Source organism: Metarhizium robertsii, assembly GCF_000187425.2.
Source record: "Metarhizium robertsii ARSEF 23 chromosome Unknown MAA_Scf_7, whole genome shotgun sequence".
NCBI classification, from domain to species: Eukaryota; Fungi; Ascomycota; class Sordariomycetes; order Hypocreales; family Clavicipitaceae; genus Metarhizium; species Metarhizium robertsii.
Window position 1 is genome coordinate 838,682 of NW_011942215.1, and position 27,947 is coordinate 866,628.

The 27,947-nt window shown below is 52.4% G+C and overlaps 9 protein-coding genes across 9 annotated transcripts; 5 read left to right on the top strand and 4 right to left on the bottom strand.

Moving 5' to 3' along the window:
* Positions 1-189: 189 nt before the first annotated feature.
* MAA_00716 (glycoside hydrolase family 36 protein) lies at positions 190-3,088 on the bottom strand (the record flags this gene model as incomplete). Its single annotated transcript, XM_007818714.2, has 7 exons — positions 190-398; positions 455-847; positions 899-1,849; positions 1,908-1,922; positions 1,957-2,158; positions 2,211-2,409; positions 2,526-3,088. 7 exons carry the CDS (start codon positions 3,086-3,088, stop codon positions 190-192), a joined length of 2,532 nt encoding a protein of 843 aa, XP_007816905.2.
* Positions 3,089-3,879: 791 nt separating this feature from the next.
* Positions 3,880-5,681, top strand: MAA_00715 (mitochondrial processing peptidase beta subunit; the record flags this gene model as incomplete). The annotated part of the gene is made up of 5 exons (XM_007818713.2): positions 3,880-4,140; positions 4,216-4,341; positions 4,406-4,483; positions 4,546-5,231; positions 5,294-5,681. 5 exons carry the CDS (start codon positions 3,880-3,882, stop codon positions 5,679-5,681), a joined length of 1,539 nt encoding a protein of 512 aa, XP_007816904.2.
* Positions 5,682-7,006: 1,325 nt separating this feature from the next.
* Positions 7,007-7,753, bottom strand: MAA_00714 (transcription initiation factor TFIID, 31kD subunit; the record flags this gene model as incomplete). Its single annotated transcript, XM_007818712.1, has 1 exon — positions 7,007-7,753. The coding sequence occupies one exon, from the start codon at positions 7,751-7,753 to the stop codon at positions 7,007-7,009; it is 747 nt and encodes a 248-aa protein (XP_007816903.1).
* Positions 7,754-8,447: 694 nt separating this feature from the next.
* On the top strand, positions 8,448-11,083 carry MAA_00713 (histidinol dehydrogenase; the record flags this gene model as incomplete). Its single annotated transcript, XM_007818711.1, has 2 exons — positions 8,448-10,830; positions 10,890-11,083. 2 exons carry the CDS (start codon positions 8,448-8,450, stop codon positions 11,081-11,083), a joined length of 2,577 nt encoding a protein of 858 aa, XP_007816902.1.
* Positions 11,084-11,500: 417 nt separating this feature from the next.
* MAA_00712 (nuclear elongation and deformation protein 1) lies at positions 11,501-13,921 on the bottom strand (the record flags this gene model as incomplete). Its single annotated transcript, XM_007818710.1, has 3 exons — positions 11,501-11,602; positions 11,669-13,401; positions 13,474-13,921. The coding sequence occupies 3 exons, from the start codon at positions 13,919-13,921 to the stop codon at positions 11,501-11,503; spliced, it is 2,283 nt and encodes a 760-aa protein (XP_007816901.1).
* A 2,334-nt stretch (positions 13,922-16,255) lies between these two features.
* On the top strand, positions 16,256-19,878 carry MAA_00711 (Fibronectin type III domain protein; the record flags this gene model as incomplete). Its single annotated transcript, XM_007818709.2, has 3 exons — positions 16,256-16,494; positions 16,654-16,850; positions 16,937-19,878. 3 exons carry the CDS (start codon positions 16,256-16,258, stop codon positions 19,876-19,878), a joined length of 3,378 nt encoding a protein of 1,125 aa, XP_007816900.2.
* Positions 19,879-20,577: 699 nt separating this feature from the next.
* Positions 20,578-23,027, top strand: MAA_00710 (Golgi-associated retrograde protein complex component; the record flags this gene model as incomplete). The annotated part of the gene is made up of 2 exons (XM_007818708.1): positions 20,578-22,341; positions 22,398-23,027. 2 exons carry the CDS (start codon positions 20,578-20,580, stop codon positions 23,025-23,027), a joined length of 2,394 nt encoding a protein of 797 aa, XP_007816899.1.
* Positions 23,028-24,098: 1,071 nt separating this feature from the next.
* MAA_00709 (thioredoxin reductase) lies at positions 24,099-25,349 on the top strand (the record flags this gene model as incomplete). The annotated part of the gene is made up of 5 exons (XM_007818707.1): positions 24,099-24,117; positions 24,197-24,259; positions 24,319-24,437; positions 24,522-25,221; positions 25,294-25,349. The coding sequence occupies 5 exons, from the start codon at positions 24,099-24,101 to the stop codon at positions 25,347-25,349; spliced, it is 957 nt and encodes a 318-aa protein (XP_007816898.1).
* An 845-nt stretch (positions 25,350-26,194) lies between these two features.
* On the bottom strand, positions 26,195-27,762 carry MAA_00708 (UTP-glucose-1-phosphate uridylyltransferase; the record flags this gene model as incomplete). Its single annotated transcript, XM_007818706.1, has 2 exons — positions 26,195-26,263; positions 26,329-27,762. The coding sequence occupies 2 exons, from the start codon at positions 27,760-27,762 to the stop codon at positions 26,195-26,197; spliced, it is 1,503 nt and encodes a 500-aa protein (XP_007816897.1).
* Positions 27,763-27,947: the final 185 nt, after the last annotated feature.

Consider the following 27,947-nt stretch of genomic DNA (forward strand, 5'->3'; position numbering starts at 1 on the left):
TGGCTGCGACCAGCTCTATTACGCCTGGTTTATTACATGAAGTTGGACGAGGAACGACCGGTTCACGTCTGCATTTGCGCAGAATCCTCCGTGACACTCCAGTATTCATTTATATGATTGCCACTTAGTGCCCCATTTCCAATTCTCGCCCTTCTTGACATCAACACCTCGAAACAAGCCGCCACCAAATCAAGGCTGGAAGCTCACTTTAATCTGCACTTCACCTCGTTGCATAGTGCTCACCGCGACCTCTTCCCAAGCTCTTTCAACATCAATTTCAAAAATTCGCTCATCATCTTCACTTCTACTTACCGTCTCGAACCGGACAGGCAGGTCCTCAATTGCTACCATGAAGTCGTCTTCAATGTTCAAGCGCGGAAGCGTAGAAATGTACACACCTACTCAGCCATGTCAGCATATGCGATTTACTCCGAAATGGAGGGCTTTAACTCACCTAGGGTACCCAACGCTTTCAAGTTGCAGGTCACGATGACTGTGCCAGAATCCCGTTGAACTACACTGCTGTATGTCATTGCAGCACAGCCAGTCATCTTACCAACCAAGCCAACGGCACCAGCGTATCCATTGCCATATCGACCACTCTTAAATTGTGCCAGCGGGAAAGCGCATAAAATCTCATATCCTGCCTCATTTATCGATGCAGCAATTACTGAGTCTGGGGCGCCCGTTGTCATCGGCGCCGAAGTCTGTCCTGTTGTATGTGATCGAACGGCGTATTTTCCTCCTTGAAACACTCCTGGAAAAAGCCCCAGAGGAATAATTTCGGTGAGGTGCCTTGTTGAAACATTGAAAATGCCAAGAATGCCAGTGCCCGTCTGGGATGCCCCTGTTCATCATCAGCGCATAGTGGACAGTTTGTACAGATCTGGAGACTTACCATTGTAGCTGCCAATTTTCAGAAGCAAACCGTCCTCATATCCGGCATAGGCACACATTGATTTGCCCAGGACACTCGGTCTAAGAACCACCGTCTGACCAAGTGGCGTAGTAGCAGTCATTTGCTTGATCAGATGCATGTTGTGCATGCCTGGGATATCTGTGATGTAAATTGGGCTGCCACTTACACATCGTGCTGCGGCATGAAACTCTGCGTAGCTGTGCACAGTTTGGAACATGTCCCAATCCGGAACCGCGTTCAGAAACTGAGTGACGATGGCATTGTGTGCGTTGGCCCAGATATGCCACGGATGTGACCGTGGAACATCTGGGAAGAAATCATCCGAGTTTCTGACAGAAAACTCTCCTCTACTTCGGGGTAATTGAGAGTGGAAGAGAGAGTATGGAAATTGGGACATACATGATATGGTTTTGCCACCAAAATACTCTTCCGAGGTCTTGGACCAGACGTCGAGGTAGGTAGATATCAGATCTCGACGATCTGGTGCATCTTTCAACATGTCGATCATGACTTGTGCATCAGCTTTGACACCATCAATTCCCGACTCAGCCAAGAATCTGTAAAAGTCGTTGTATAACCGCGATACATCCGGTTTGCCAACAATGGTCAGCGGATGGCTGTTTTCACCCTCTTGGGCTACCTTGATTGTGCTGTAAGTCTTCGCAATAAGCCCATTGGGTGAGATGCCGCCCCAGTATCCCAGCATGGCATGCCATACGATGATATTCTGAAGAGCTGGGTGCAAGTTTCGAATTTGTGCTACCACACTTCTCAGACCGCTGGGGAAAGCGTTGCGGTCTGCTTCAAACTCGGACCATCCATACTGTGACTGATCACTTCCAATGCGATCCAGAGACTGCCAGTTGTCATCGATAATGAGATTCGTTATTTGAATCTTGTTCCTAGCAAGCTCTTCTATCGCGTTGAGAACTTTTGTCTCAGAAAGCTGCTGTCCCAAAGAATTCCAAGTGCCGGTTTGTGGGTTAACGTGGGAGGATGCATTCTATACGACGGGGACAACATACAGAATCCTAAACCATCTTGCCATTCCGGCTTCCACCCAGTTATAGCTTTTGAATCCCATTTTTCTCGACTATTGTTATGGTTTTGTGACACGCCATATGTCTCTGATACCATCGTTCTTGCATGGTACATGACGGAGGCAACCGCGTGGTCGAAATCGATCCCTTCCGAGATCAGAACCACAGTTGTTTCCGACGACGCAGAATCGTTTCTGGCCTGCAACCATTAATCATAATACCAAAGATAACGAAAGCGGGCCCCTGCATACGTGAACAGCGACCACACCGTGGCCATCATCCCGAATAGTTGTTGTTACACTGCCTACGCCACTCACGGCGAGTATTGCCATGGTCTTGCCATGATGGCTTAGAAAACAACCCAAGATTGTGTCCTGATCTGGAGAGAAACGAGATCTGCCATGTCGAGGGCCCAGCCAGGCTGCCTTGTGACGGACGAGAGCAAACCATCTACATCTTATTAGCAACATCGACACCATCAATGTACAGTTGTGATTCTACAAGTGCTAAAACCTTCCCAGTATACGGCTCGACTTCATACTGCCTCGCAAATGGAAATTGCCTACCTTATAAATGAGCCCCACGGCGTACCGATGGTAATATCTCTAAATGTCGAGTTCTCCCCTACAGAGGCAGGCAAGGAACAACTAAGTGACCATAGTTGCGTGCCAGGGGACTGACTAACGTGAGATGAGATGTTCCATTCCGTGTCCAAGTCCGGGATACATGGCCTTGAATCGTCGGGAGACGAGGTGGGAGATGTCGATAGAATGATGATACCATCATTCGACCCCTCCTCTTCACGAACCCATTTCCACGATTCGTCATTTGCTCGTCGGAACTTAAAGGTGAAATTTGCAAATTTGTGAAGCGAAAATGAACAACGGAAATATAGGAACGAGGACGACTGTGGCTTTTTGCTGAGCACAGGTGGTTCAGCGCCATGCCCCAGCCTGGTCAGACGTATCTCACTCCAGCGCCCGCTGTCTACAGAAATCCAAAGCGCAACATCCCATTCTTCTTCCGCTCGACTGTTGGATATTTCCAATACCGATGTTAGTACGACTGTGCTGTCCTGGACGACGGTGACTTGACCGAGGGGGGGATAACTTTGAACCAGGGCCTTCATAATTGTCGCTGGGCTAAGGAATTGACAAGTTCCCAACAGCTTACATGTATGTTTGTATACAACATATAATGTCCTATCGTTTTCTGTACTGTATGTCGCACTCAGTGTATGGGTAGAGTCCTCTTGGTGGTGACGACCAATTGATGGATTTCCCCGCCAGCAAATGCTCCAGGGCCAATGTTGCGGTGGGGGTGCAGAAAGAGGAAAGAGTCAACCAGAGCAGGTACCTGGCTATCGCACTATGCACTAAAATATACTACGACATGTTAGCGTATATATGTGCTTCGATTGCCATCGTCAGGCGTTGGGCCGGTTTTGCCGCAATTTGGGCAACACATATGACAAGCTCATTATTCCTGTTCAGTGACTTTGGAAACGGTGAAGGAAGTGAAGGCCGGTTCTGCTGCAATTAAAATTTTGGATTGGAAATATAATCTAGAGGTTGGAATATGTTTTGGGAAGACCTGGCACACATTTGACATTTGACGGAAGTAGTGCACGCCTGGGCAGAGGACTCGAAGATAAGGATGAGAGATCAAGCGTATAAAAGCAGGGGGGAGGGGCGCGGCATAATGTATTGAAGCTATGATCAAGATGCAATGCAATCATAAGCATAGCTGGCTAAGGAGGCCTTGTATTGATGATCTTCAACACATGCTTGACGCAAATGTTGGAGGAACATGGCCCTGGTCGAAAAGGGATGGGGACTAGGTTACTAATGCGGCGGTTTGATTGGCCCCGTGTCCTCTCCTTGACCATGGGGCTGAGCCTCGGAGTTGGTCGGAATGCAAATGGACGCCTGGTGCTTCAGGCCACAAATTATCTCAGGAAAGCTTCTAGCCGAGCGAGATCGAAAGATTTCATCAAACCACTCAAACCACCTCCGAGCCACCCAATCCTCCCCCATGGCGTCTCGCAGACTAGCTTTGAACCTCTCGCAGGGCCTGCGAAGCCGTGCTGGTCTGTCGGCCGCCGGTTCTCTTCGTCGCGGCTTCGCGACTCCTTCCAGCGTCGGCAAAACTCAAACGACAACACTCAAGAACGGCCTGACCGTGCGTACCATTCACCCGGGCTCAATTGGCCGCGATTTGCCTTGCATGGCCTTGCTACTGACACGGGAACACTAGGTCGCTACTGAGCACTCGCCATGGGCCCAGACCTCGACTGTTGGTGTCTGGATTGACGCCGGTTCCCGCGCCGAGACTGACGAGAACAACGGCACCGCACACTTCCTCGAACATCTGGCCTTCAAGGTACACCAGCAACAATCACCGCCGAGGCGCAATTGGCCGTCAAAAATATTAACCACGTATCTAGGGCACTGCCAAGCGATCGCAGCAGCAATTGGAGCTCGAGATTGAGAATATGGGCGGCCACCTCAACGCCTACACCTCTGTACGTGGATGCAACCTCTACAAGGAGACGCCGGAATGCCGGACAACTAACACGACCAATAGCGTGAGAACACCGTCTACTTTGCCAAGGCCTTCAACTCCGATGTTCCTCAGTGCGTCGACATCCTGTCCGATATTCTGCAGAACTCGAAGCTCGAGGAGTCTGCCATCGAGCGCGAGCGTGATGTCATCCTTCGTGAGTCCGAGGAAGTTGAGAAGCAGGTTGAAGAGGTCGTCTTCGACCACTTGCATGCCACTGCTTTCCAGCACCAGCCACTGGGCCGCACCATCCTTGGCCCTCGCCAGAACATCCGCGACATCACCCGAACCGAGCTCACCAGCTACATCAAGAACAACTACACCGCCGACCGTATGGTCCTCGTCGGTGCTGGTGGCATTCCTCACGAGCAGCTCGTTGAGTTGGCCGAGAAGCACTTCGCCGGCCTCCCCGCCAAGAGCCCTGAGAACCAGGCCTACCTTCTTTCTAAGCAGAAGGCCGACTTCATTGGCTCAGATGTTCGTGTCCGTGATGATACCATGGGCACTGCCAACGTTGCCTTGGCTGTTGAGGGTGTTAGCTGGAGCTCTGACGACTACTTCACTGCTCTGGTCACCCAGGCTATTGTCGGCAATTATGACAAGGCCATGGGTAACGCTCCCAACCAGGGTAGCAAGCTCAGTGGTCTCGTCCACCGACACGAGCTGGCTAACAACTTCATGAGCTTCTCCACCAGCTACAGTGATACTGGGTAAGACTGAGTGCCCCTTCAAGCAGGGTTGGGCAGAATTGTAGCTAACAAGAATGGTTTAGTCTGTGGGGTATCTATCTGACCACCGACAACATCACCCGCCTCGACGATCTCGTCCACTTCACCATGCGTGAGTGGATGCGCCTGTGCACCAACGTCGGCGAGGCTGAGGTTGAGCGCGCCAAGGCTCAGCTTAAGGCCTCCATACTCCTATCACTTGACGGCACCACGGCCGTTGCCGAGGACATTGGCCGCCAGCTCATCACCACTGGCCGCCGCATGATGCCCGGGGAGATTGAGCGCAGAATCGATGCCATCACGGAGAAAGAGGTCATGGACTTTGCCAACCGCAAGCTGTGGGACAAGGACATTGCCATCAGCGCCGTTGGAAACATTGAAGCATTGTTTGACTACCAGAGACTACGGAACACTATGAAGCCAAAGTTTTAAGGTAGTGTCGGGCCGGCAGGGTTGGCAAAAGCGAGACTCGGGTATAGAGTGTAAGAGATACCGTTTTCACCAAAGGCCTAGTGTACCATAAAGTTATCTACTTGTTCACATACCGTAGTTGTCAGAATCGGGGGTACTAAAATCTGGTGTTTTATTTGTCTTGTAAACATGTTCCAGTACTGCAACTATTTTCACCTTACTTCGCTCTCAGGTGCTCCTCCTCTTCAGGAAGCTACGCAAAGGCTGCTGTCGGAGTAATTTTCATTGCTTGGAATGTATTTGTAAATTTCTGTGTGTAGGTGATATGTATTGATTTGCATCACAATCATGTTTATGTGTGACAAGGTCAATCCTGCATCACATCCTGCTATTTCGCCCCATGGACTGAATACACAAGGAAGAACGCGAAATCAACACTTCACGTATCCAGATGAACAAAGTCTGTGCAGACGAGACTTTCTATTCCAAAACTCCTCGAGAGCGTTGCTTCTGTACAACTACCCCAGTCACATACCGACCTCCAACCTCACATTGTACTCTGGAGTTACTTGAGTCCAACCCAAGAGATAAGCAGGTATCCACTTCGTCTACAGTAGAATTGGGCATAATCAGGGAGTTGAGATGTTGAAGAGTAGGGAACTGTTGTATCCGCTCCTAGCGATTGCTCTTAAACAAGGCTGTTTGGCGGGGGCAGAAATAGTGCTATATCGACGATATTGAAATGCCAGTGGTATTGTTGTAGTCTGAATGCTCGCTTAGAAGACATAACTGTCGTGTTTGGTAAAAGCCAGTGAACAATGCCAGGCGCTGCATTATGTCAATAACAGGGTCCCTGTTGGTGTTTCGATAACAAGGAGAGGAAAAAAAATTAATTCATGCACTGGACCAGGATATATGGAAAGGAACCAAAGCGCTGAATATTATATGCCATGAAGGAGTAATGGTATTCCGCGGCCAAAGTCCATGATGCCCCTTCGCTTTCCGATAAACATACGACTCAGCATAGATTATTATGCATGAGTTGGTTTCCCCATGTCAAGGTCATCAAATTTGCCCATAGACAAGGGATAGGTAGAAGTAGGTTTCACTCGCCCCGTATTGATTCCCTAGGCAGTCTACAAAGCAGAAACAGTCAAGATGCACCAACGATATTTCGGGTTGAAGAAGTTGCATTTCCCACTCGACAGGCATATGTTAGCCGGTGAGCTCTAATTCATCGCCAAACGCCGCAAACGCCACCAACCAAGGCCCAGTTACCAATGCAAATAGGTATAGACCACTAAACAGGGCCAAAACATCAATGGATATGGCACCAGAAACGGTGTTTACTCGGCCATCTCTTGATCGACATCATCTCCAAAGACATCATCAACAGTACCCCCCTCGACTCCATCGCCACCAACATCTTCCGGCTCCGGTGCCTCAATCCCTTCCATGGCGTCGCCGCCCTGTTCCTCTTCCTCGTCATCATCCCCGGCTTCATCCCACATGTCTTTGAGGCCCCAGCTCGTCCCACTAAGAACAAACCGCTCGCTCGGTAGTCGAACACCCCATTCGTTGGGGACTATTCTTGGCAAGGCAACTTTGTTCCGTTCTCTGGCCAGTTCCTGCATGTAATCTTTGCTGATGCCGCCTCCGCTGCTTCCTCCGCGGAATTGGTACCCTAGGCGGGCACCGATAGCGAGCTTAACGCCATTTGCTGTGATGGGCGCATCCCCTGCAGCAAGCGCTGATGCGCCCGAGGCTGCGGAAGGTTTCGACCCAGCTTGGGTGACGTACGGGTCGCCAGAGAGGTGCAACGCGTCGCTAAGGATTGAGGATGTGTGTCGATATGCAAAGTCGAGGAGGAGTAGCGGAACGCGTTGTTCGTATGCGGTGACTCCTTGCGAGGTGAGGAGGAGTTCGATCAATCGCGCATCGCGAGGTCGGGGGTCCGAGGCACCGGGAGGTTGAGCTGGAGTTTGCGGGGCGCCAGCAGGCGCAGCCGTGGTGGATTGTGTGTTTGGCGCGGTTTGTGATGATGTATTGGCCGGGGCCGTGACTCCGTTGGTCTGAGGTTGGCTGGAAGCCATGGCGAGGTATTCGGACGTCCGGTTGACGTAGAAGTAGAAGGTGGTGCGCTTCGGCTTGCAACGCTGAGTTGCGCAGCAAGTGCCGCAGGGTGAGGACACGGCGATGCTATGGATGGCGCATACAAGAGGATATACCAAATTGTGGCCTGTGGTGCGCGAGATGCGTTCAGTCTTGGGCCACAGCGACTGAATGCAGAAGCTGCAACTAATGATGCAACTCGCGAGAGTTTCGAATTGGAGAGCGCGAGACACGCCAGAGACGGTGGTTGCTGTTGAAAGATGCCTGCCGGTTACTTGTTAATCCGGGGTGGCACGGGGGCCAATTACGCCGAGGTCAATGGCGTGGTCAGCGGGTGGCCATTGGTGACCTCAGCAGCTTAGAGTGTTGTGCGCCAGCGTCTTCAGGGGCGGGAGGAACGGCCTGGCCAATGTTGTCAAACTGCAGCTGCACCCAGCGTCTCACAACGATGCTGCTGCCACTTTTTTTTCGTCAATCCAATTCCGTCGCCAACTAATGGAGGGGCAAAAAGTCGCAGTGTAGCCCAGCCCCACCATGATCTTTTTGGGGATCCTCCATGTTGAGTCACTTGCGCTTGCGATCTTTCATTCTCCCAATTGAATTCTATATTTCTTGGCGACCTGTTTGGAACTACATTCCACCAGTTCCCCATTGATCCAGGAATCGCATTTCGCAATGGAGACGGAGCTGCCCTTGCCGTTCCTCGTCAGCGTTGCCGTCCCGCCGGGCCTGGCCAACCTCGACGGTTTGACCCGCGAGGAAGTGTCGCTCTTGGGCAATCCCTTCCTGCAGGCAACGCCAAAGATTCAAGATAAGCTCTTACGCTTCTTCAATCGTCACAGTTACGAATTCCATGCTCATCTGGACGCTACTTCTCTGGAATCACAAGACGATGTCATCGCCCTACTGGATCGCGGGGCGCGCAAAGTATTCGTCGCTCCAGATGCCTTGTCTCATTACACCGATTTCGGAGACAGAGTGCTTCCGGTCGTTAGCAAGCCGGACATCTCTTCAGCTTCAGAACACGGATTACTGGTCAGGAACTTTGATCTCTCAACTCCCGAGTCGGAGAACTTCATCGAGGCAGCTCAATCTGCCAAGGTCAAGAACCTCTACCTGCTTCCCACCGATGGAGCACCTCTCGAGAAGTTCATCGAGGCCGCACAGAAGGCCAATGCCATTCCTATTCTCCCTTCTACCGGTCTGACGACGGATAAGTCTGCCGCAGGAAAGCTCCTAGTCTCCAAGGTTATCGCGAAATACTGGAAATCCGACCGCCAGGATGGTCTCATTCCTACTGTCGTCACCGATGAGGCTGGTGTAGCTCTTGGTCTTGCTTATACCAGCGAGGAAAGCATTCTTGAAGCACTGAAAACGCAGACCGGCGTTTACCAAAGCCGCAAGAGAGGGCTCTGGGTCAAGGGTGCCACTTCAGGAGACACTCAGGATCTCGTCCGAGTAGGGTTGGACTGCGACAATGACACCTTGAAGTTTGTTGTCAAGCAGACTGGCCGATTCTGCCATCTCCAGCAGTTTGGGTGTTTTGGAAACCTGAATGGCATCCCTGCCCTGGAGCAGACGCTCATTTCAAGAAAGAAGTCTGCCCCCGAAGGGTCCTACACCGCCCGTCTCTTCTCTGATGAGAAGCTGCTTCGGGCCAAGATCATGGAAGAGGCTGAGGAGCTATGTGATGCCAAGACTCCACAAGATGTTGCTTTTGAGGCTGCTGATCTTATCTACTTTGCTTTGACCAAGGCCATTGGCGCCGGTGCCACATTGGCTGACATTGAGGCCAACTTGGACGCGAAGAGTCTCAAGGTTACCAGACGACCGGGCAATGCCAAAGGCAAATGGGCAGAGAAGGAGGGCATCAAGACTGAAGCTGCTGTGCCCAAGGCTGCCCTGGCTGAGAAGTCTGCCGACGGTAGAATCACCATGCAGCGAATCAACTCTGCCACGGTTTCAGAGGCCGAGCTGCTCAAGGCGCTCCAGCGTCCATCTCAGAAATCCCCCGAGGCTATCCTCAAAATTGTCACTCCCATCATCGACGATGTTCGCAAGAATGGTGACAAGGCCTTGCTATCGTACACTCACAGGTTTGAGAAGGCCACTTCTCTCACCTCGCCAGTTATCAAAGCTCCATTCCCCCCGGAACTCATGAAGCTCGATCCGGAGACTATCAAGGCCATCGACACCTCTTACGAGAACATCAAGAAGTTTCACGCTGCTCAAAAGGAAGATAAGCCTCTCCAAGTCGAGACCATGCCCGGCGTCGTCTGCGGTCGCTTCTCTCGCCCCATCGAACGGGTCGGCCTCTACATCCCCGGCGGCACGGCCGTCCTCCCCAGCACCGCTCTTATGCTCGGCGTTCCCGCTAAGGTCGCCGGTTGCAAGAAGCTCGTCTTGGCCTCACCGCCACGCGCAGACGGCAGCATCACCCCTGAGATTGTCTACGTCGCGCACAAAGTCGGCGCTGAGAGCATCGTCCTCGCTGGCGGAGCTCAAGCCGTGGCCGCCATGGCCTACGGCACCGAGAGCGTCAGCAAAGTCGACAAGATCCTCGGCCCTGGCAACCAGTTCGTCACAGCCGCCAAGATGCACGTCAGCAATGACACAAACGCCGGCGTGAGCATCGACATGCCTGCTGGTCCGTCTGAAGTTCTCGTCATTGCTGACAAGGACGCCAATCCCGCGTTTGTCGCGTCTGACCTGCTCTCCCAAGCGGAACATGGCGTCGACAGCCAGGTCATTCTCATTGCCGTTGACCTGAACGAGCAGCAGCTCAAGGCCATTGACGACGAGGTCCACAATCAGGCCACTGCCCTCCCTCGCGTCGACATTGTCCGTGGCTCCATTGCCCACTCTGTCACCGTGCAAGTCAACACCATCCAGGAAGCCATGCGCATCAGCAACGAATACGCCCCCGAACATCTAATTCTGCAGATCAAGGATGCTGCAAAGTGCGTAGACCAGGTCATGAATGCCGGCAGCGTCTTTATCGGCGAATGGACCCCTGAAAGCGTCGGCGACTACTCAGCCGGCGTGAACCACTCTCTCCGTAAGTTTTCCTCTTCCCTTGGACACGCAAGGCTTTGACATCCCACTGACATGAATTAGCCACCTATGGCTTCGCCAAGCAATACTCCGGCGTAAACCTCGCCTCCTTCATGAAACACATCACTTGCTCTAGCCTCACCGCCGAGGGTCTCAAGAACGTCGGCTCAGCCGTCATGCAGCTAGCCAAGGTGGAAGAGTTGGAAGCTCACAGGAGGGCAGTGGAGATTCGCATCAAGCACATGAATGGACAGTGAATCATAAAACATTAAGCGTTGAAAAGAGTAAGCTATATAGGATGTGGTTTCTTTGTGTACATGGGCAGGTATTAGATAAGCTAAATGGACAATGAGGATCAGGGTGAAGGGGGTGAATTTATCAGGGCAACCTGCAAACTACAAATGACGTTCATGCGATAAGTGAAAATGATGCTTTGCTATTCATGCTACAATTCAAAATTTCTATTCGCAACACCAAACAATGTCATCCTCAACGCCCGCGCTATGCCATGCGTCCACTCCAATGCCATCAATGAATATTCAGCGCACCTCCTAACAGAATGCGCCTTGTGATCGCCCCTTCTCCCCCCCCTTACCCGCCGCAGGTACTTTCGGAGATACAAAAGACTCGTTATGCTAGAGTATACTTCACCGCGGAAAAAAAAATGCTTCCTCCTAATATGCTCGTTCAGGTGTGGGTGTAGGTGTGGGCCGAATCTCGACGGGCTCTTCAACGTATACTTCCTGTGATTCGATCGCAACGCCGTTGCCGCTCAACTACTCCCATTTTTAGCCTTAAGTTTTATCCTATTTTGTCTTTTTCTCTTGAGATAAGTGACCAACCCCCGTGATTAGTTCTGCGCCGATGTCCTCTTCGACGCCCTTGCTGGAAATCATGGACCTGGCCATGTGATCAACAAGCTGGGCTTCATCGTCAGACCCAGCGTCGTCTTCTTCGTATTCGCCCTCTTCATCGTCCTCATCGTACTCCTCGTCATTTTCGACATTATCGTCATCCACGCTTTCGTCTATCGACTCGCGTGAGATGTAGCTGTCGACAAGGCCGTCGCCAATCTCTTCGTCATCGTCGACGGTGTATGTGCTTTCATTGTCTCCAGGCACATCTAGTTCTTCGCTGTCGCTGGCCGAGAATTCGTCAAGCTCAAGGGGCTCGTCGCGCCAATATTTAAAGTCGGTGTAGTCTTCTCCGCCACCCTTCACTAGTGTAGCGACGGGAGGGAAGTAGTGGTCGACAACCTCGTTAATGTTGACATAGCTCATCTTCAGCTTATTGAGGCTTAAAAGATCCAGAGACACCTCAGAGTTGGAATTGATAGTAAAAATTCTGGTTCTGGGTACATTTACAGTTCGGTAAGAAATCTGATCCGTCAGACGGTTGCCGAACCCAGCGTAAAACGGATTATGATCTGGTCCGTATAGGCTGCTGATGTCTCGAAGAGTAGCCATTTTGAATACGTGCGGCTGGCGCAAATAAACTTCTCGCCGCAGAGCTGCCATAGTGCGATCCGGCGACAAGATTGTAGGGCCATGGGGCATCCTGCATCCGTCTTGAACGATGCCATTGACATACGCTCTAGTTGTATCAGACTGTCCAACGGACCGACTTGTCAAATACATGATATTGTATCCGTTTTGAGCAATATCGCTATACAGCTTGGCAATACCCGTGTGTGTCCAGTCGCGGCCAATCATGTTTAGCACATGACCGAGGGCATCTGACTTGGTGATGGTTCCATCAATGTCGGAGATGACGACTGGAGTTTCATGATTCCACAAGTACATGCTTGCGGCGCAAGTTGCGCGATTGACAGTGAAGCTCATAGAGTTCTCCCCTGGCTTCAGGTCCAGTGCCTTCAGTTGATCGCTAGTCAAGCGCAGAGTCTTGGCGTAGTTGACATTTGGGTTTGAAGCATATCCAGGAGGGGTCCGAGGAGGAGTCTGCAATCCTGATGGACCAGCGTCGGACTCTGATCGTCGGTGTGATGGAACATGGGGGCTCGTCGTAACATCGCTGCCGTCGCTGTGATATCCTGGATCAGAGACGGCATCGGCGGCCGTGTTATGGCGATGGGCCTTGAGCGACGACTCAATCGTTTTATTCATGGCCGCCTGCTTCGCCTCTTCACTGCTGTAGATCCACAAATTGCCTTCCTCGTCAAAGCCGAAAAGAGAGCCAATATCGTAGTTGCCCTCAAGCTCCTCAGACAGAATCTTCCTAGCGAGGATCTCTGCCTGGAGCATGTCCTCTTCGCTGCTCTTGAAACCAGTCATATCGAGCATGAGGTCTCCGGTTTCGGTGACGCGGCTAGGTATGTTTACAGCAGACAGCTCCTTGGCTAGAGTTCTAGCCCGCTCCATTCCCAAAGGTGGAGGGCTGTGTGATCTTTCGGATTCGTTGGGATCTCTAGACTCGTCTTCATCATCACGATTGACAGCTCTTGCAGACTGCCTGAGCACGTCGTCACTGTGTGGCCGGGTCAAGGACGAGGTCCAATCACCAGACATCGGACGCGGCTTTGACATATTTGGTGAGGCCGATAGCGGAGTCATCATGCCTAATTTCACACTTAGCAACTTGCAAACACTACAGGGGAATGTCATATTGAGAGCAAAACAGGAAAGCTAACCATTTTCGTCAGGCTGAGTTTGCAGTACAGCGGCTGGTGGCCGAGTTGAGTTGCTCAGTTCTTGATCAAGTTCAAGAATATCGGGATCATTGAGTCCGGCAGGCGCTTCCTCAGGACCCAGTCCGGGACTGCTGACCGGAGAAACGAGCGGAGACGTTTGGAGCGATGCAGGGACGTTTTCAGTAGTCTCAAAGACAAAAAAGGCCTCGCCGCCTTCCCCGAGCTTCATGGAGTACTCCTGTTTGAGGCCATTGACCTTGAACTCGACTTTCTTCTCAGACGGTCGCAGTAGCGAAAACTTGCCGAATCGCACGTGAAAGGGCGAGCAAGTGAGAGAGCCATCTTCATGCTGGACAACGATGACATCAATAGCACCGCTAAGCGTGGCAGGGTTGATGGAGTTCCATGCTGTCGAGACTGAGTCGCTGAGATTTCGAACGTATTGCATGGTTCCCGGCTGCGGCCTGGTCACGCCTTGAATACCTAGCGGCGTGTTGTGCGTCGATGCCAACCGCTGGCCTGGGAAGAAGTCGGGTCAAGTTTGGTGAGAGAGGGGCCCAACGTTGGTGGGAAAGGTGATCTCAGGAGCGGGCGCAACGACAGAACCAAGGCGCGCGAATGGACTTTCCGCAATTATGATGCGTTTTTTTGGCCAAAACCACTGCGGTTTGGGTTGGGAAGCTGTTGACAACGGTGTTTTGGTATTTGTGTTGGGCCGGCCGGGTTCGAGCTTGGGAAGAGCAGGCGATGACGCTAACGAGCGAGTGACATTGGGTGGCGGGAGCAGCTGATAGGGAAGGCTTATCGTCGAGCCAGAGATGCAGGGGAGCAAATACGATGCGAATCAGAGAGGGCTATGCGCTGACGGGATAGAGAAATTGAAGCAATAGACGACCAGGGAACAGGTAGACGAGCAGATTGTAAAACGAAGGATTGGATGGCGAGTCGGTGGTTGTTGGGCAGTTTGGTCGAATCTGTTCAACAAAGAAAGACAGACCCGTTGGCTTTCCCATCAACGCCAAGCCAGAGCCGGGTCGCGGCGGCCGGAGGTGGATAGTGCATGTCAACTGGTTAGTCGGAGTAATGACTTGGTTGGTACGTTCAACGGATTGTGCTCGTGCGGGCTCCTCCGTCATTGTATCATGTGCTTCCACCCTGGTACCAAGGTACCTCCCAAGTCTTCCGTCCGGAGCGCTAGTGCTGGATTATAGTCACTCCATTGTGCTGCAGGACTCTGCTTCGGCGCTGGAATCAGTTCGCCCTGCCGCCAAACTCTTCCCAGCACCATCAATTGAGGCCTATGCCATGCGTCATGGCTCCCATCGTGAACCAGTCAGGCCGACAACCACTACTACGAGTTTTCAATGCGACCAGGTTGTCCTTGCCCAGTCCAGAAGGCTGCTCCGGCCGCTATAGCCCCGTAAAGAAATTTGCCCCAGCTTTTTTTTTTCCTGTCCTCGGGACGGCCTTTTTGCTAAGCTACTCCGTAAATGGTCATTAATACGTGGACATGGCGCGGGATGGCCACAATCCCCATCAAGTGACGACGACTTGGCATTGCGCACGACGCCGAGCCGCGGCATGCAGTACACCGTCATGTGCTCCCGTTGTCAACCTGGGCCCAAGGCAGGGACATTGAAAATCCTCAATGCCTCGGTGGCGCCTGAGTCGGTTGCATGGATTCCATCCTCCAGGGTGGCTGGCAACAGGGCTGTCTTTCTGATTGATCTCGACAAGGGAGCGGAAAGCCAAGGCGACGCTAATGTGAGGTCGATCTGCAGCAGAGATCAGGCCATCGGCCAACAACGTTGGCTCAATGTTTAGCGTCGTTGCTGTTGTTTATTCACTGCAACCGAGGGACAGTATTGACATTCTCGACAATTAGCTGCGGCCATGCCCATGCCTTGGTCTGAGGTTGCGACGGAGTGCCTGCCGTGGCAAACCCTGCAGACATGTCAATTGATGCCAGAATAGCTGCAAGCCAGCCACATGGCCCTGTTGCCCGAGTTCGTCTGGGCAAGCTGGATAGTAGTAACTTGCCTGCGAAAACCTCGTGCACACAGATGCACCAGGCATTCTTTAGTCGAGCCACTGCCGAGCATGGCTGCCAGCCAATCAATTCCGCCGATTAGTACGTGAAGGGCCTACCTAAAATACCTAAGGTACTTATCCTACTTAGTAGCAAGTATTGGCTTCAATGTTATTAGGTACTTAAGTACTTAAGTACTTTAGGTACCAGGCATTGCTGCGAGGGCACCTGGTTGCCCGCTGCCGTTAAAACGGTCCAGTAAGGAGGAGTACTTGACCGTTCCCAGCGCGCATGCATGTTTGGCAAGGTGCAGGGCAGTCTTGGGTCAAGTGCCACAGTGGCCGGCTCAACGTCCTCACATATGCCCCCCCGGCTTCAATGCTCAATGTGCCCCAATCATTTGGCCTGCCCGCCAAACCCGCTTACCAGACTTTACTACAGGTAACAGCACTTGTACGTACTTTCGCAACAGGCTGCACCTCGCTGTCCAGTCATAGTCAATTGCCACTCTCTAGCTCCTTCCGCGGCAGGTCAAACTGCTGCTCCAAACACTGCATCGCTCTCCACATCATGGGCCTTGTCTTGTCCAAGTCATACGTCCTTTACCGACGACGATTTTCCTTTTTTGCCCTCCACCTTTATTCCCCAACTGCCGGCCGCCTCACCACCACACCCTCGGCCAGGTATTAATTCTTAGTCTTTGCGATCTGGATCTTCTCGCCTCCTCTCAGCAGAGCTAGGAGGGCTGAGAATATGACATGGGAGCCCTTGTCCTTGATCACGCTCTTGGTCACCTTCCTCACGCTTGGCTTGTGTCGTAGATACCTGTCCGGCTCCAGAACCCTTCTCTACGCAATCGTCACCGCTCTCCTTCTACGCCTCGATGGCCGCGCCGTAATGTATCGCATTTATTTTTTTGCTCACGATGCTGTCATCAATGCCTCGCCGGCTGCGCGCTTCAAGATGGGGCTGACTCTAGGGGCTGTCATCTGGTGAGTTGAAAAAGCCCTTCCCCCAGCCTTGTTTGCTATGCCGATTCGCGACCACCTGGCCAGACCAGGTCCGCCGCCGACAGCCAAATCGCTTTGTGTCGTAGCTGTACCCTTCTCGTGTTCAAAAGGGCTAACGGCTTTTCCTCTCCCATCTGCTAGGCTGGTTCATCGCGCTTTTCAGACACTTTGGAAACCCATTCCCGAGCTCGTCAATATTCTCGGCCTTGACATCCCGCCACCCCCAGATGTCTGCCTTGCTGGAATTCGATCCGACTCGGCATATTTGACGTGGGATGCACGAACTGCCTCCCAGCGCCCGGTTCAGAAACTCTTAATACAGGTCAATGGCGTTGATGGTGGGAAAACCTCATTCACCCCCAACACTGCTTGGTGGAACACGCCGTGTCCATCCATTCAAAGATGCTAACCGAGACTTGAGTAGTGGATGAAGTAGCCGGTAATGAGAAGGCAATAACAATTACCGGCCTGAGACCCAATCATTTTTACAACATCAGGGTTATAGCGGTTAGTCCAAACAACTTTCGATCCAACAGTACTATCATCAGGCTACGAACTTTTGGTAAAGATGGTCGACCTCAATTGGGAAACTCTCGATTGCCTACCAGTTTCGTGGATCCTGGCCTCTCACGTGCGAACACCGACGATACCGATGATTCCGATGGGCCTGGATTCCCCTATCCGACCGTCGAGGCTACACCCGTGAATGATGGAGTCACGGGCTCCTCCAGAGATCTTGCGGCAGGAGTTTCTGGCCAGCGGCGAAACACCCTTAATAGACGACATTCTCCGTCGGTAGCAAGCACAGACCAGGCACAAGCCAAGTCTACAGCATCGAACGAGCCAGAAATGTCACTGGCCGAGCTAAATGAGAAGTTCGAAGCCATTCGAAAGGAAATAGACGATATTGTCCAATTAGCCGCCAAGGAACAGGCCGAGGCTTTGCAACAAGAAGATGAACTGAAAAGGGAGAGGGACAGGAAGAGACAAGCCCTCAGGGAGAAGGAGGAGTGCACCACGCAGCTTAAAGCCATGATGCGGACAACCATGGAGCAAATGAGAGCCGCAGAAAAGGAGCGAGCGAAGATGGAGCAGCAGTTGAAAGAAAAAGAAACGAAGAAATCAAAAGTTAAGGACAGCATTTCCAAGTTCGAGAAAGAAGTGGAGAGAATGAGGAAGGAGCGCGAAGGGTTTAAAACGCAGAAAATGGAATTAGAACAAAAACGGGATCATGATGTCAAAGGTCTCGATGCCCAAGTGGCGTCACTACAAGAAAAGTGCGCCGGTCTTGAGGCCGAGCTCGCTCAAAAGGGCAAACAGCTACAGGATCTCAAAGCAACCCGAGAGCAGCTTCCCGACGCCAACGACGAGCAATGGAAAGAGGAGGATGAGCGGATCAAGACAGAGTGGGAGATGAAGAGGCAAGATCTACATAACCGTCTTGTTGCTGGGACTAAGCTCGGTCACACTCTAGACCAGCAAATTCGGGCTCTCGCCGACCAGCTGGCTTTTCAGCAACAACAGGCTGGTCTGAATTTCTATACTCAATCACCGTCCACGGCGATGGATTACGACCCAGCTATGGCATCTCAAGGTGCCAAGCGCCTGAGCTTTCCGGGACCTGGCTTGGGTGGTACCCCGGTATCATCACCTCCTTTGGCCCACGCTGAACCACATCTTCAAGGCAATGCATCGTTTGGTGCTCCCACATTTGGACCTGGCCTTTTCATGGACATGTCGGGGAACAATCAGATCGAGGTGCAATCAGAAGCCGAGCTCAAGGCTGCTACTGGTCCGCTGAGTCCGTCTGCCCAGACTCTTCTGCCGTCAAACATCTTTGACGACGCTGAGGAGTCTGAGGATGTCAAGGAATCTCATAATCGTCTTCTGCCTCAATCTATTGTGGTCGAAGAGGAGGGCCCGCAATCACCAGTCTCTTCGGCGCCGTCTTTTCATGTCTTCTCAAGTCCCCACGGATCTGCGAATAATTTGCCTTACCCTCATTATGTGGACTCGGGTGATCGAATTTCATTAAATATGCCTCAATCACCTCCAGCGCCCGCACCCGCCAGCAGTCACCGACTCTCAGCCTTCTTTTCGCCTTTTGCTCTAAGAAGTAAGGCCCCAAAGACGTCTGACGAAGAAGGACCCCCAATTGGCAGTCTCAAGATAGGCCAGAGTCAATCATTTCCTCGCGGCACGGAGGATGGCGAGACCTTGGACTTTCGCCGGAGGTTGTGGCCCTGGAGTGTTAACAACAACAACAACAGAAATTCTGCTGGCCAAGACAATGCATCGGGAAGCTTAAACTACTTCTCTGCCCGCCGGGTCAATTCCTTGAAGGGGTCTCGAATTTCCGCCATCTCGGACCGAGAGCAAGACCTTTCTAGGCCACCTTCTATTACTTCCGTCGATCATCCTCGCCCTTCTACTGACAGCGCATCCATTTGGGGAGCCCCTGGAGACGCAGCCACCAGCTTGAAGAACAGTAGGTTTTGGTCGCCGAGTCGAGGCGGGTCAAGAAGGCCTTCTTTGCACGGTTCAACTACTGCTCTCACGACTACGTTGGCGTCTGCAGACGACGAGATCTTGGAGGAGAGTGACCTGCGAGATCCCCACACATCACCCAGCCAAGTTGGTGTAATCGGATCCCGTCCACCTGCAGCATCGTCCAAGTCTCTCATGAGCCAGCGTTTGAACCCCACAGCTCCCACATTCATGGGCAACATCTTCCGTAAGGATAAGGACAAGGACGGAGGCAAAGACAAGTCCAGGGAAGACAAGGGCAAAGGCAAAGAGCTCACAACACCATTCACTGACTTCCCCGAGAGTCACGATGACTCGCCCTCTGATTCTCGGATTTCCAGGGACACATACTCTTTTCACACGGGCACGTCGGTCTCGGAGTCTCACGAATCGTTGCAACTAGACCTGACGCAGTCCAACACACCGTCAGATATGAACTCTGTGTCAACATCAAATGCGAAAGATTCAGATAATGTAGTTCGGAAATTATTCCGCAAAGGTAGCTCTAGCAAGTTCAGTCTTTCCTCTAGGCTTGGCAAAGAGTCTGGGCTTTTTAAGAAAGGCCCGGGAAGCACGTCCAACTCGGACAGGAATGCATCCGCCGAACAACGGATGAGCATCGGCAACGTAGATGACCTTGGCGAAGACGGCACGCCCTTAGGGCGCAGTTTTGACAGCATGACCAGCAGCCCATCTCTTGGTCCATCAAAGTCGAAAGACAGCAAGGAAGGACGAATGAGCTCCTGGCGCTTCTCTATGCGTAAGAAGGGTAAGGACGCCCCGGCTAAGGACAAGGAGAGCTTGGAAATAGAACGGGCCCCCGAAGAGGACTGGCGATAGTCAAAAGCGGATTATGATTATACTCTGGATTAGCGGGTTACATTGAATACAAAGTAGCATTGGCATGATGAGATGAATGCTGGTTTCAATCTTCTTGAGTGATGTGCCTAGTGCCATGCCTAGGTTCGGACAATAGCACAAGAGGCGCACTACTCAATTGCAAGGGAGTAAGTATAGTACAGCCCAGGCCAGAAAGAACGAAACCCAAGACGCATATTGCGAGAGGACGGGACTGAATGTTGACGAGTCTGGTGCGATGTGAATAGGACTACCAAGTACTCCGTAGTACTAGTTACTTGGTACGGCGCACAGAAAAGCCCCTGGCTCTGCCGGCAGTCAGACCCGCTTTTCGATGTCGCTGACACGGACACGGACATGGACATGCGATGAGGTTGCAACATCTCCAAGATGCCCGAGTGACTTGACCTGTGGAGAATGCCAGCTTGCAGAACGCAGGATAGGCCTTGACCTCTGTATTTCCGAATTACTACTCCGTACACTTGCTCATCTGACCGAGCAAGCACTATGCCAGTCCCGTTGAATAAAAGCACATCTGGAGCTCCGGCTCTGGGTGCGGGTAAGGAGCTCCCCATTTCTATCGCAAACAATGCTCAGTCAATCCCACCAAGCTAACCACGGCCACGATTTTTTTTTTGTTTAAAAAAAGCAGTGGACTACGATCCAATGGAACATCTGAATATGCTGTTCTCACACCCGTCTACCGTATCATCAATAAGTCAAGTTTCACAAACTCTCAAAGCCCACCAAAACGCATTGTCCAGCGAAATCAATAGCCTCGAACTCGAACAAGCGTACAAGCCGGACTCAAGTCTAGAGCGGATGCAGTCGGCGCAGACAGAGCTGGCGGAGCTTTTCCGGAAAATAGAAACGGTGCGATCACGAGCGATTGAGACGGAGCAGAACATTACGTCCATGACGGCGGAAATCAAGCGTCTTGACGGCACGAAGCGTAACCTGACGCTTAGTATGACAGCACTCAAACGCTTGCAGATGCTCACGACGGCGTATGAACAACTTCGCGGACTTGCTAAAACCCGGCAATATCGAGAGTGCGCTGGTCTTTTGCAGGCCGTGATTCAGTTGATGAAGCACTTTAACAGTTACAGAAGCATAGAGCAAATTGCCACGTTGAGCCGCGAAGTATCCGAGCTCCAGAGGGAACTGCTCGAGCAGGTGTGCGAGGACTTTGAAATGACTTTTGTCAAGGGAGAAGTGGCAACGAAGAGGAGCATGCTTGTCGAAGCCTGCTTGGTCATAGATGCGTTGGGAGACTCGGCCAAGTCGAGAATCATCACCTGGTACGTGAACACGGAGCTGAGAGAGTATCGGCAGGTTTTCCGTGGGAACGACGAGGCCGGGAATCTGGATAACATTGGGCGGAGATATGCGTGGTTTAAGCGCATGGTGAAGACGTACGAGGATGAGCACGCGGCTATTTTCCCGTCACACTGGCATGTGGGGGAGTTGCTAACAACGGCCTTTTGCGACGGTACACGGGATGACTTCAAGGGCATTTTGGAGAGGAGCATGCGACGTGGGGACGGGGGCAAGGTTGACGTCAACTTGCTGCTGAGATGCCTGCAGGAAACTCTGGACTTTGAGCAGAGTCTTGAGAAGAAGTTCTCGGATGGGCCGAGGGCGAGCATTGATACTCTGAGCTCGACCGAGGAAAAGACGCACAACTTCAACGGGCTCATCTCTGTCGCTTTCGAACCGTACCTGAGCTTGTGGGTTGACTCGCAGGATAAGCAGCTGGCGTCCTTGATGCCAAAGTATCGCAACCAACCGCTTATTCCTGCCGATGAGGAGTTTTCTCCTCAGGGGATTATCCCGTCCGCCATTGAGCTTTTCCACTTCTACAAGCTGACTCTGTCGCAATGTGCCAAGTTGTCGACTAGTGATAGACTACTAGACCTGTCCAAAGTCTTGTCCAAGTACTTGGATGAATACGCGCAGCAAGTCCTGCTGCATATCCTTCAAGCCGGGGGATCTCACGGTCCGTCACTACACAATGCTATTCTGGTGCTCAACACTGCCGACTTTTGGTACATCAACACGGGCCAGCTGGAGGAGAATATAAAGAAGCGCATCGATAACGAACTCGTGCCAAAGGTGGATCTCTCGTCGCAAGCTGATGCTTTCCTGGGAGTGGCTAGCGCGGCTGTGTTGGCATTGGTACATCTTGTTGAGTTGGAATGCGAGGGGACGTGGCGTGAGATGAAGAATACAAACTGGAGTACAATGGACACGGCAGGCGATCAGAGCACGTATGTGGGCGAGTTGGTGAAGCACGTCAACACGAAGACGGAAGAGATACTGGGCCTGGTGGGCAAGCAGCAGTACGCAAGGGCGTTTTGCGATAACCTGGTCGAGCACATGGCCTCGGCTTACATCAATAACATTGTGGTATGCCGGCCTATTTCAGAGGTTGGCGCGCAACAGGTAGGCTTCGCGGACGGCAGCAAGCGTGCAAGCACACAGTCACTAACGTCCAACAGATGCTCGTAGACAAGTACGCACTCACCAAATCCTTCGGCAACCTCCTCTCCCACCACAACCCCTCGTCACCAACGCAGCAAGCACCCCCCTCGAGCTTCGTCCGCCGCGTCGAACACTCCATGAACCGCATGGATCCTCTCCTCAAAACCCTCCAAGTCCGCCCTTCGCCCCCCGAGGGCCTTGTCCAAGCCTACCTCATCCACATCGGCGACCGCTCCGACACAAACTTTAAAAAGATACTCGACCTCAAGGGCATCCGCAAGCAAGACCAGTCCCACCTCATCGAGCTATTTGGCATCCACCGCGACGGCAGTTCCAATGAGAAGCTCGTCCAGAGCTCCCCTCTGCTAACACCCCTCATGACGACGGCAGGCATGGGAAGTGGCGCTGGCATTGCCGGGATGAATCCCGGGGCGGCACTGACCGCTGCCTCTGGGGCAAGGTTCGACGCGGGCTTTTTAGGAGAAAAGCTTCTGAGTGCGGCCAGGGATATCGGAAACACTACGCAGAGTACGGAGAAGGCCACTATTAATGAGAACCTGAGGAATTTTGGAAAGTTCTTCAAGAGGGATATTGGAGGTTTGGGGGCGAGGTTTGGGAAGGGGAGTGCTGACGATGGGGGAAGGTAGTTTCCGGTCTAGACGGGAGGCGTGTAAATAAAGACGAGCACTGCTGCCTTTTCCTAGGTCAGATGCGGGAGTTGGATGGGGCACGGAGCAGTTTTCTCGGCATTGAAGGACGTGGTGAGCTGTGTCGTCACCGCGGCCTGGATAGGAAAGGAGATACGAATTCGTTATTCGGAGCATCGGTGTTAATGAACAGTGGGAACAAAAGCCTGGATACAAGCACCCATATGTAAAGTGCGGAACAATCTATGTGATTGCCGGGCTTGTGACTGTGGACTTGTATTGTCACCTGGTACCACCTTGGCTTGCCATCGCCTTGAATAATCCTGCCGTTACTGAATACTTAGGCAGATGTTGGTGGTGATGTAGGAAACATGGCAGAAGCAATGTCCTTGCCGTGTGGCCGAAAGGAGTATTCCAGGCTCCAAGAATGGCGAAATGAATAAAATCACAACCATGTACTCGTCGTCTTCGAGATGACTGGTATTTTCTTTAATGTCAAGTGTGTCCTATCCAGGTTCACGGCAGCTTATCTAATCGTCACGCCACTTGACTCAAGCTGGCGACTTCCGATGACGCCAGGGGCCGAAGAAGCATTTGGAATTTCGCCCAGCGCCCACAAGGTCCCCTGATTCCACCACCACGCGCCACCTCGTCCCGCAAAAAGTCAGTCACTTATTGGAATCAACACCTGCCAAACGCCGAAAGACAGAAATACCCACTCAACCACTCTGTAAGTCTCTGCGCGATGCTCCAAACCAAACGCCGATTCACATCATTGATGCCTAATCCCAGCTGGTCCTTCCTAGCCAACGCCGGAGCCCCTCTCGTGCTTGATTCTCGCAACCATCGACACCCCACCACGAATCGCGACATTTCCGACAACCAAGAGCATAGCGTGCAGGCTTCGGGTGTTGTTGCACTTATAAAACGCTCAATCTCCCCATCAATACCGCCAAACTGTTCGCCTCAACTTTCCGGCGGACTTTGCGCTCCAGTGCTGGGCTATCCATTGCGGCAGCCGCAGCGTTTCAACAAACTCGTTCTGGGGCCCAGGAAGTAGGCGTTCGCAAGATGCACAGCAAAGTTGTCAGTACGTGTGATTTCCTACCACAAAGTTGCGACATTATACTTGATTCGCGACGAGTGCTGACGAGAGAATAAAAAAATAGTTATTGGCTCGGGGCCAGCGGCCCATACTGCCGCCGTCTATCTGGGCAGAGCAGAGCTGAAGCGTGAGTTGGACCGTCTCTCTGTCCCGACACGGGAAAACCACAGACTAAATTGGCTGCAGCCGTTCTCTACGAGGGCTTCATGGCCAACGGCATCGCGGCAGGCGGCCAATTGACGACCACGACCGAGATTGAAAACTTCCCCGGCTTCCCCAAGGGCATCATGGGCCAGGAGCTAATGGTACGTCCTAACGTCCCAATCTTGTGTTGCATGTGAAAACACTGTCACAGCGGAAGGCACAAGACGCCTAACCCTCGGTCCCAGGACAACATGCGCGCGCAATCCGAACGCTTCGGCACCGAAATCGTCACCGACACCGTCACAAAGCTAGACCTCAGCAGCCGCCCGTTCAAGTACAGCACCGAGTTCTCGCCCGACGAGACGCACACGGCCGACGCCGTCATCATCGCCACCGGCGCCTCGGCGCGCCGCATGAACCTCCCCGGCGAGCAGACGTACTGGCAAAACGGCATCTCGGCGTGCGCCGTGTGCGACGGCGCCCTCCCGCTCTTCCGCAACAAGCAGCTGTACGTGATCGGCGGAGGTGACTCGGCCGCCGAGGAGGCCACCTTCCTCACAAAGTACGGCAGCCACGTCACCGTCCTCGTGCGCCGCGACGTCCTGCGCGCCAGCAAGGCCATGGCCACGCGCCTGCTCAAGAACGAAAAGGTCACGGTGCGCTTCAACACCGTGGCCACCGAGGTCCGCGGCGGCGCCGACAAGCTCATGAGCCACCTCGTCGTCCGGGACACCGTCACCGGCAAGGAGGAGGTCGTCGAGGCCAACGGCCTGTTCTACGCCATTGGCCACGATCCCGCCACCGCCCTGGTCAAGGGCCAGGTGGACATGGACGCCGACGGCTACATCATCACCAAGCCTGGCACCACCATGACCAGCATCGAGGGCGTCTATGCCGCCGGCGATGTGCAGGACAAGAGATATAGACAGGCTATTACTAGCGCAGGTGAGCTTTCCCTCTTTCCTTCATTTCTTGGCCCTTTTGGTGTCACGAGCGGGCGGCTAAAAATTGCTCTAGGTACGGGGTGCATGGCTGCCCTCGAGGCCGAAAAGTTTATTAGCGAGCAGGACTAGATTTCGGGCATAGAGTATAGAGTACATGTTAGAAAATCCGTTAGAAGTGTGCATAATATCAAATATATAAAACATCTGTCTCTCCCAATATCAAGAGCCCTGTTGCAATTGTAAGTTGACGTCGACGAACCAACGACACTACTCGCAATTCATTTTGCAGTGGCGACGACCTGCGAGTGGTTGCGTTGGTTCGCTAATGTTAACGTGCAGTTGTAACAGGGCTCTTGATATCACAAGAGATAGAGGTGATGGAGAGAGACAAATAAATAGAGGTGTTACTGGCGTGCCGCGATAAGTCGCTAATCTTATTCGTGCTTAACACATCGTGATATTGTTTATGGTGTATTAGTACATGGTTTATTACGGGTCCCTGGCCTAGGTACGGCTAATACATCATGTTGCCTGATGTGCTGCTTGCATGATTATTTATATTAATTAAAACATTTAAAAAAAACTAAAAAGTTGATAAACTAGGTATATAGAACCTTGCGCGTAGCCAGCAAGTCAAAAACTGGGAGACATTGCAGAGCCATCCCTGCAACTTTGATCATGGCACACATGGAGAATAATACATATAGCAACGGCATTCACGTTGTGTATATGAATTATATTGCGCAACAAGCACAGTAGCCATTACGACGCGCCAAGAGGTAATTACTTCGCTTCCAACATATTATATCCTTGTATGCATACACGAATGCGTCCCTGCATGGAACTATGCAACCCTGTGTAAATCCCTGTTTCAATATCCGTTTCTCATCTACTGCTAGTGTGACCCTCACAATAAACGCCCTCGCAATCCACGCCAAACCCATTTCCTTGTCTTGTCCCAAACAAAAACACTTTTATTCTCGCTCCAGCACGGCAGGAGCAGTAATAGTGGTGCCGCTGAGCTTCTCGAGACCTTCGCCACCCTGCCAAGGTGTTGTTAGCATATGCATTCACACGGCCCGGGGACGAAACAACGTGATTGACTTACGTAGCTGATTAAAGGCGAGATCTCAACGCCGCCGTCGGCCACAACAGTAGCTCCAGCAGCAGCAGCCCACCGCTGACCTTGGCCCATAATATCGGCCTTGCTGGTGTCGGGGTCGTCTTGACCCGTTCCGCGGGCATTCTTCAAAGGCGAGAATTCGTCCTCACGACGGACCTCCATGCACGCAAACTTATTCAGAGGCAGCATAGGGAAGACATCAAAAACAAACTGCTCAAGCTTGATGCCGTTGGGGGTCTCAGGCTTGACCGTCTCGCCCGACTTGGTGTCTGCGTGAGGAATCTTCTTTCGAGCAATGTGGTGGGGCAGCTTGTGAGCCCACTGGGGAATGGATTCGAGGAAGCGGAAAGAATAGTAGTGATTAACAATGTTGGCAGCTCGGAACTTGAGGACGCCAGGGTGCTTGGGATCCTCTGCTGCAGCGGTAGCCTTGTCAATCTCGGAATACTCAACAACGTCGGGCTTGCCATTCTTAGAGAGAATGAGACCGACGGACTCGGTAGCGTCGCGCTTACGAACGACCTTGGTGGCGATGTCGACGTTCAGGGAGGATGAGAAGCCGATGAAGACGGGATCAGCCACTTTGACAAGACAGTTGTCGACGCAATAAGCATGAATGTGCTCAATGCCGCGCTTTCGCATGTCGTCAAGAACGCCAGAGACAATCAAGGCCTGGTAGATACCGCCGTTGCCATCGGGGGCTACAGCAACCTTGCCCTTGCTCTCAAGAAGAATCTTGCCCTCGTTGGAAATGCAGGGCAGGACTCCTTGGTCAAAGATCTTGACGTTGGCGGCATCTAGGCCAAAGTACTTGTTCTCCTCGAAGAAGGCCTCGGTTGGCTTGTGGGTTGGGCCGCTGGTCATGACGTACCAGGGAACAACGACGGACCCAGTGCCGGCATTCTTGGCAGCAAGCTCCTGAATCTTGCGGATTCTCTCAGCCTGGATCTGGAACAAGCTCTTGTGCGAGGGTAGCCCAATGTCGTAGCAACCCTTGGGCGCTGAGCTGCCCAATCGAGTTCCCTGGCCACCAGCCATGAGAACCACAGCCACCTTGTTCTTGCCAATGAGGTCCAAGCCGGAGCTGTACCACTTGTTGATGTCATCGGCACTCGAATCGAGGATACTGGCTTGAGCGGATTCGGGGAGGGGCTCGAGGGTATCGGGGGTGTCTGACTTGGTCTCACCAAGGGCTCGTTTGGTGATTTCGTTGATGTAGACAGGGTTGAAGCCTGATAGCTGGTTGTACAAAGCAGCCTTGTCTTCGGTGCTCAGAGAGTCGTAGAAGGTGAAAACATGGTCCTGGCCGGCTTTGGTGTACTCGGCCTTGAGCTGGGCATAGGCCTCTGCGGAAGGTTCTGATGGCTTGGCGGCATCGGCCTCGAAGCCAACGTTGAGCATTTTCTTGACCTTGTCCATGCTGGAGGATGTGGATGGAGGAATTGAGTTCTAACGGTGCGTCGTTGGGTCAATGTTTTGAAGAAACAAGACAAGAATGGCTCCAGCAAAAGATTAGAGTGGTGGGTGAGATTAAAGGGAGGGAGGGAGGTAGGAGGGGTCTCGTATCTAAATGGCGTTGAGTCTGGGGGGCAAGGAGAAGAAAA